Source organism: Lindgomyces ingoldianus (genome assembly GCF_010093535.1).
Source record: "Lindgomyces ingoldianus strain ATCC 200398 unplaced genomic scaffold BDR25scaffold_51, whole genome shotgun sequence".
Lineage (NCBI taxonomy): Eukaryota > Fungi > Ascomycota > Dothideomycetes > Pleosporales > Lindgomycetaceae > Lindgomyces > Lindgomyces ingoldianus.
Genome location: NW_022985212.1, coordinates 208,514 through 217,609, shown reverse-complemented (window position 1 = coordinate 217,609; position 9,096 = coordinate 208,514). Strand labels below are relative to the sequence as shown.

Below are 9,096 nucleotides of genomic sequence, written 5' to 3'. Positions count from 1 at the left end.
TTGCATAGTGTAGGTAGGCAGCAGAGGTAAGGTAGTTAATAGCTTTTTTAGCTTTTTTACTTTTTTATTTTATTTTCTTTGCATTATGTAAATTATTTTCTTTTTTAAAGTAACTTTTAAAGTCTTAAATGTATAAGGTAATAGCTTTATATAATAAGGTTTTATTATAGAAAATTTTATATAAAGCAACATACTAGTTCTTTACTTATATATAGTTATTATAAGAGTAGTTTAATAACTAACATCTTTTCTTATAGTAGACAAAGCACTTCTTTATCTGCGTGCAGTTGTCTCTAGATTATAGCCTAAACCTAGATAGAGATTTTCTACATTATCCTCTTCTGCGCAGAGGGAAGCTTTCTTCTTATTATGTAGAGTTGTATTAGTAGTCTATGTAGTATACATTAGGCAGTTCCTAGAAGTATTAGTTTACACTTTAGTCTATAGTAACTTAGAGTAATGCTTATAGGTTACTAAATAAAGCTTTATATAAAAGCTTAATAGTTGTTAGATTAAAGCACTGTTTCTAGGCTTCCTAAGATGAATGATGGGTTTGGATATGATGTATGGGATGATGATTGATTGTATTGATTTATCGATCCTTTTTCTGCTCTACTCGTGTTGCTCGGCTTTTTGTTTTGCCGATCCGAGTCCCTCGCGCACTTGCCCTATGCGCGACCAGCTTGCAAAATGCTGCAAAATGCTGCAACATGCTGCAAAATGCTGCAATTTGATGCAATTTGCTGCAACATGCTGCAAAATGCTGCAAAATGCTGCAATTTGCTGCAAAATGCTGCAACATGCTGCAACATGCAGCAATTTGCAGCAACATACTGTTCGAGCTTATTGCTCGTACTATGTAGCAGCTTTCGTCAAGCGTTCCTCCTGTCTTGACAGTAGGTGCGCATATCTGACAATAGTAAACATAGTATGTTCTAGTTCTAGTTATCCTTAACAGGCTTGTATAATAGTAGTGTGCAGTAGAACATCTTCTTAGAATTTTATTTTTAGTGCCTTTTATATAAGTGTAAGCTTATTAATTATTATTTTAAAAACTTTATATGTCTGTACGCAGCAGCAGCGTCGCGGCCTGGATACAAGCGATCGCGCACGAGCAGGATCACGTATCTATGTCACATGATGCTCGTGCGCGAACCTCCGTGCGCGAACATCTAGATATCCCCCTTTTCCTCTGTACAGAGGAAAGACAAGAGCAATAGAACTAGAAACATGTTGCCCTCACCTTACCTACCTTGTACGCTGTGCACACTGTACACCACTCTTACTCTTGCTACTTAAGTGCTTATACTATAAGCAGCTAGCTGTTAGAGCCTATTTAACACTAATTAGTAGTTAATTTAATTAACTGCAAATTAGCAAGAGTAATAATAGAGTACTTACGCCCTGCAAGGTACTTTGTTTTGTTACCTATCCCTTAGGAAGAGTGACAGCAGAGTACCCACGCCCTGCAAGGTACTTTGTTTAGTTACCTATCCCTTAGGATAGCAGATTAATCCTTTGCATTGTACAGCAAGCTCTGCTACTGTACAAAGCAAAGAGGAGATAGTGCAAGACGCACACTAAAGCCACTAAAGCTGCACGACCTAGCAGCTAGACAATAGCACATTAATCCTTTGCATTGTACAGCAAGCTCTGCTACTGTACAAAGTAAAGAGGAGATAGTGTGAGGCGCACACTAAAGCCATCAAAGCTGCACGACCTAGCAGCTAGACAACAGCAGTACCCGCGCGATCTACTGCACAAGCAATTAACCCTACGCCCTGTAAAGCACTTTGTTTTGTTACCTATCCCTTAGAAAGAGTGACAACAAAGCACCTATGCCCTGTAAGGTACTTTGTTTAGTTACCTATCCCTTAGAATAGCAGATTAATCCTTTGCATTGTACAGCAAGCTCTACTACTGTACAAAGTAAAGAGGAGATAGTGTAAGGCGCACACTAAAGCCATTAAAAGCTGCACGACCTAGCAGCTAGACAACAGCAGTACCCGCGCGATCTACTAGAAAAGTGATTAACTATACTATTATAATAGAATCCTACTAGCAACTAACAACTCTGCGTAATAATAGGAAGAATAAGAAACAATTCCTGTTATATAAATAACTTGCAAAGGACATAGAGATATTAGAGGCAACACTACAGAACAAGACTAGCCTAGAGTACTAGAATAACAAAATTAACATGTTAAAAGCTCTAACAAGCCTATAGACTTAATTATACATAGGTTACATAATTACTAATCTACATATAATAACTTAGAAGGGCGCTACTCTTCTAAGTGCATACATAGAGGATTTTAAAGAATAGACACTACAAGACTTCTTAGCACTTAGCTATGCGTTTAAAAGGGAGCTTATATAAGTGCTAGAGGATAAGAGAATTACACTATAGCTAAGCACTAAAGGTACCTAAGCCTAGAAGCTGTATAATATAGCACAAGAAAAAGTAATTGCACTAGAAAGGCTTTATACGCAACTTTTATTACTATATAAGGCTTTACACAGAAGCAGACTAAACATAATGCTGCTATTAACACTAAATGTACTAGCATTACCTGCTTCTACACCTTAGCTAGCACTACACTGATTACTGTATAAACAATACATGCCACCCTACCTAACGCCTGCTCCACACCCTTAATTGTACACACCACCGCCTGCAGTAGTGTATGCACTACTAATACCACCTGCATAATCTATACTACATTACAACCTGTATAAACTTCTACCCTAGAGGGAAACTGCTAAAAAAAAACTTTTAGCAGACAAAATTATATAATTCTAAAAGGCATAAAAAAAAGATAATAACTACACAAGTTAACTATATAACACTTTTATAAATAAAATAAAGATCTTTATTAATTTATGTTAATAGCTAAATATCTAGGAAACTTAGTACATAGACATCTTTCTAGATATCCTAGAAGGTTAGGCAAATATGCACTATATGCACAACATAGGCCCTAGAAATAACTAGAAGTATTTATATAACACCTTAAGCATTATAATAAAGAATTTTACATAAAGAGAAAAGAAAAAACTGCAGAAAGCAAAGTTCTATATAAAAAGTAAGACTATTCTAGCAAAGAAGCAACTTATTAAGTTTAATAGTAAAAAAATTAAACTTACACATAACATAGTAGTTTTTACATAGAAAGAATAAGTAAGCTACCTTTATATAATTAACTTAAAGAATAAAAATGCTGCATAATAATATGTTAAGTAATGTATAAGAGGGGTATATATTATATCTATGTGTTAACTAAAGGCAGCATTTAACTTATTTATTACTGCATAAACTATAGACTTTTTGCATAATAATATTAACACACTTAACGCATAAATCTAATAGCAGATAGATAATAGTAAGCGCAGTCTTACTTTCTTACTATTACAGCTTAATTATGTAAAGCTGTTTATCTTTATAGATAAATTATTTACTAATAATAAAGACCTTAGCTTATAGCTAGAATTTTTAATTATATTAAGTAATAAGAACTATACAGAGTAAAGCAACTACTTTAAAATACTAGGCAACATTATACACTAAAATTCTACTAAGTATAAAAGAGTAACTAGGAGTGTCCTTACTAGTAAACTATATAGAATAGTTAAAAGGTTTAATAATATAATTACTTTTAGTATAACTTTATAGTAAATTATATAAATGCTTAAACTGCTACTAATTCTAGTAGTAATCTATACAGATTTAAGGTTTTTATATAATTACTTTATTAAGCTAGGCACTGCTAGTAAAAAGTAACTTATAATTAACATTATGTTACTTTATAAATTATATAAGAAGAGAGAAATTACTAAAATTAAGTAAATTAATAGTAAAAACAACTTATTAAATGCATATATAAAAAAACACTAAACTAGGCTCTTTAATTACTAGTCCTAACTAACTACCTCTCTGTCTAGATAGAAGCATCTGTAGACTAGCTAAATTCTGTGCGCAAAGATGCTTTAAACTAACTAGACTAATAACACCTTTATATAAAGCTTATCTCTTTTATTTTTTTTATTATACACACTTATTTTTTTTCTTATTATAAGATTAGAAGAGAAGAATATGTAAAAAAAATAGTCTATTTATCTAGTATATAAAAAAAGAAAAAGCTACCACCCCTTATATATAGTAGTTATAATGCAGACTACAGCTCTGCTATATGCATAAAGCGCAGGCATTAGCCTAGAAGTTAGCTAATATATAACACTTAATAAAAAAAAAAGCACTAGTAGTGCTACTATAATAATAAGCATATAAAGTTACTAAGACTTAACTGTAACTCTAGACTAAAACTATATAAAAGTACCTTTTATAACACACAACCTTTGCTACCTATAGCTGTAGATTAGTGCTAGCAGGTAAAACAACATTAATATTATAAAATAGTAAAGCTGCTATATACTACTTTTTAGCCTATTTATAATTAGCATTTTATATAAGAAGGAAGTAGAAAAGCTAAAAAATTTATATATTTATACTAAAACACTAAATAAACTACTAATTAGCAGTAAAACTAGTTAAAAGGGTAACATAGATGCGCCCTAGGCTGCTAGACTGCACAAGGACGTTAAAGACGCCCGCACTAACAGCGCTAGAGGTAGAAGAGGAAGGCTAGAAAGACATCTCTCTCTCTCTCTCTCTCTATGTGTGTGTGTGTGTGTGTGCAGGCAGGAGTATCTGTTACTGTTAGCACTGTATAAAAAAAGAAAAGAGCTAGAGAATAGTACAGTAGGGCTTAAAAAGTAAAAAATAAAGAAAAAAAAGTAAAAAAGAAAAGAAGACCTTATTATATACACCTCTTTACACACCTGCTTACACAAAGATTCTACACTATTCTAGCATAAAACTCTACATAAAACAGTTTATACACTACTAAATTACTTATAAGGTAAGCACATAAAGGCTAGATAATAATAGCCTAAAACACTTTACACTATTTATAAAGCTATCTATATAGTGTAACTAGCCTATCTTAATGTACAGCATTACTAAGGTAAGTCTTAATAAATAAGGTAAAGTAAAGGCAGAACATAATTAGATAAACTTACACAAATAAAAAGAAAGTAACATGTATAAAAGGTAACTCTTTAGATAAAAAAAAAAGTTACTAGTGTCTATACACAGCAGCAGCGTTGCGGCCTAGATACAAGCAATTGCGCACAAGCAGGATCACATATCTATGTTACATAATGCTTGTGCGCGAACCTCTGTGCGTAAACATTTAGATATCTCCCTTTTTCTCTGTATAAAGAAAAGACAAGAGTAATAGAACTAGAAACATGTTACCCTTACCTTACTTACCTTGTACACTGTGCACACTGTACACCACTCTTACTCTTGCTACTTAAGTGCTTATACTATAAGCAGCTAGCTGTCAGAGCCTATTTAATATTATATAAACTTTTATTAAAGTTTTTTATTAGTATTATGTAAAAGTTATTATTATCTAGTTTGTCTAGTACTAGCTATAGTTTATATTAGTGTTAAAGTAACTACTTAAGGTGTTATACAAATGCTTCTAGTTATATCTAGAGCTTATGTTGTGTATATAGTATATATTTACCTAACTTTTTAAAATATCTAAAAAGATGTTTACATACTAAGTTTCTTAGATATCTAGCTATTAACATAGATTAATAAAAATCTTTATTTTATTTATAAAAATGTTATATAGTTAACTTATATAGTTATTATCTTTTTTTTATACTTTTTAAAATTATATAATTTTGTTTACTAAAAGTTTTTTTTTAGCAGTTTCTTTTTACAGTAGAAGTTTATACAGGTTGTAATGTAGTATAGATTGTGCAGGTAGTATTAGTAGTGCATACACTACTGCAGGCGGTAGTGTGTACAATTAAGGGTGTAGAGTAGGCGTTAGGTATAGTAGCATGTATTATTTATACAGTAATTAGTGTAGTGCTAGCTAAGGTGTAGAAGTAGGTAATACTAGTACATTTAGTGTTAATAGTAGCATTATGTTTAGTCTGCTTCTGTGTAGAGCTTTATATAGTAATAAAGGTTATGTATAAAGCTTTTTTAGTATAATTACTTTTTTTATGCTATATTATACAGCTTCTAGGCTTAGGTACTTTTAGTGCCTAGCTATAGTGTAATTCTCTTATTCTTTAGCACTTATATAAGCTCCCTTTTAAACACACAGCTAAGTGCTAAGAAGTCTTATAATATTTATTTTTTAAAATTCTTTATATATAAACTTAGAAAAGTAGCGCCCTTTTAAGTTATTAAGTGTAAATTAGTAATTATATAACTTATATATAATTAAGTTTATAAGCTTATTAAAGCTTTTAACATATTAATTTTATTATTCTAGTACTCTAGGCTAGTCTTATTTTATAGTGTTGCCTTTAATATTCTTATATTTTTTATAAGTTATTTATATAATAGAAATTATTTCTTATTTTTTTTATTATTATATAAAGTTATTAGTTACTAGTAAAATTTTATTATAATAGTATAGTTAATTACTTTTCTAGTAGATTATGCAGGTACTGCTATTGTCTAGCTGCTTAGTTGTACAGCTTTAATAGCTTTAGTGTGCGCCTTACACTATCTCCTTCTTACTTTGTACAGTAGCAGAGCTTGCTGTATAATGTAAAGGATTAATCTACTATTACCTAGCTACTAGGTTATGCAGCTTTAATAGCTTTAGTATGCGTCTTACACTATCTTCTTTTTACTTTATACAGTAGCAGAGCTTACTATATAATGTAAAGGATTAATCTGCTATTTTAAAAAATAAGTAACTAAATAAAGTACTTTATAAGGTGTAAGTGCTCTATTATTACTTTTTTTAAAAGATAAGTAATAAAATAAAGTACTTTATAAAGTATAGGTACTTTATTATTACTTTTACTAATTTATAGTTAATTAAATTAACTGCTAATTAGTGTTAAATAGGCTCTAATAGCTAGCTGCTTATAGTATAAGCACTTAAGTAGTAAAAGTAAGAGTAGTGTATAGTGTGCACAGTGTACAAGGTAGGTAAAGTAAGGGCAACATGTTTTTAGTTCTATTACTCTTGTCTTTCCTCTGTATAGAGGAAAAAAAAGATATCTAAATATTTGTGCACAAAAGTTCGCGCACAAGCATTATGTGACATAGATACGTGGTCCTGCTCGTGCGCGATCGCTTGTATCCAGACTGTGACGCTGCTGCTGCGTACAGACAGTATGTGTATTTTAAAGGTATAGAATAACTAATAGTAGTAGAAAAGTTAGCTTATAAAGTTTAAAAGATCTTGTTGTAAAACTAACATAGTTCTTACACACAACAGGTATATATACTATTCTGTACGTAGAGTTAACTGTTAGTTAATTATTCACACTATTTACTTATAGTAGCGCAGTGGTACAAAGCTTTGTTCTTATACTTGCTTATAAACTATAGTATTCTAGATAAGATATTCTTTAATAGAAACAAGCTTTTTAAGTCTACCTACTAGAAAACAATGCTTTAGCTATTAAAGATAAAGATTGTAATGTTAACAACACTTTATTTCTAACTAAATTGATAAATAGAATAAATAAACAGCATCTTAGAATAATATATATAAAAGTATATAAATAAGAATTAGAATAAATATAAAATAGTTTTTTATAAAATTTTAAAGTAATTTAAAGCTAGTTTAGCCTTATAAAGAATATTAAAGCTAAGTATAGTATCTAGAATAATAACATATATAACTTTAATAAACTAGGCTTTATAATAAGCTAAATATTTACTAACTATACTTATAGTTAAAACTTTACTTTAAGCTTTAAATAACACTTCATAAATATACTAGGCTAGTTTATGCTAACATAGCCTAGATTATACTTAGTGTGTAAAGAATTAGCTATCTTCGCTATAGTTACTAACGTTAGCTAAAAAGAAAATTCTTATATACATAGCTTAAGTATATGCTTAATAATTACTTACTTTTTATTATTATCTAGCTTTTATAAGTTAGCTATAGAATTAGCTTATAAAAGTTATTTAGTATATTAGTTATTTATTATTTTTTAAAAAACTTTACACATAGCTATAGCATGTTACTTTAAAAGTGTTATGTTTTATTTAAAAGCCTAACTTATAAGCTACATCTAATGTTCTTTTAGTGCGTCTAAGTAGTGTTATTAAGAATGCATTAGTGTAGAGAGAGTAGTTTAGTAGGGTCTTAGTAAAAGTAAGCAACTTAGGTGTGTGAGCAACTTGCCGTTGTGTACGTTATTGCGGTTCCTATTACAATGCCATGCGGTTTCCTAACAAATAGACTAGTATCGACGCCCCATACTTTCGTGACTAGAAACAGTCTCGTGTATGATCTCCCAGTCCTTTGTGACGGAAATCTTGCCGTTGTTAGTGAAATCATGGCTTGCCCTCTCCACATCATCCTTCGCATCCATATCGAACGCACAGGTACTTTCCATCTCCGGGATGTTATTGTACTTGCGAGAACGGGATGAACCAATTGTCCCAAGCTACATTGGATTTGCGCTGGTACCGCTTTTATTGTGTGGTCGTGCCGTGCGGGATGTACAGTAGGTGCCAGGAAGTGATCATCCTCCGCACCGTGCGCAAGCGAATACGATCTGCCCACGCAGTTTTCTATAAGGATTTTAGGGATAGATTGCAATTAAAAATTAAAGCTTTTAATTTATATAATAGAATTAATAACAAAGAATCTTTTAGAGTAGCAATTGTTTACTAGCAGGTGGAGCCTCCCTAGGCAGCCCTAACGTCAGCGACGCGCTAGGGCATAGATGATATACACTTCTGCTAATCTTCTAGCTTTAACCTATCCTACTTTTTCTTTAGAATAGACTTTATCTTTTTAAAATTACTTATTTAGTGTCTTTTTTTTAAAATCTAAATCTTTATAATGCGCTAAAGGTTCTTAATAAAATTTAAATTAAGACTTTATGCTAGCTACACTATATAATTTATGTAAAGCTTTTCTTAGAAACCTGTAGTTATCTTTAACCTATAGTATAAAGCTTTATTCTTTTGCTATAACACAATACTATGTTTTTTAAAGACTTTAGCATAAAATAGCTGCATATAAG

The 9,096-nt window shown here is 30.9% G+C and overlaps 1 protein-coding gene across 1 annotated transcript; it reads left to right on the top strand.

Annotated features, from left to right (window-relative positions):
* Positions 1–8,277: 8,277 nt before the first annotated feature.
* Positions 8,278–8,786, top strand: BDR25DRAFT_362165 (uncharacterized protein; the record flags this gene model as incomplete). Its single annotated transcript, XM_033696540.1, has 4 exons — positions 8,278–8,328; positions 8,363–8,544; positions 8,576–8,633; positions 8,760–8,786. 4 exons carry the CDS (start codon positions 8,278–8,280, stop codon positions 8,784–8,786), a joined length of 318 nt encoding a protein of 105 aa, XP_033540811.1.
* Positions 8,787–9,096: the final 310 nt, after the last annotated feature.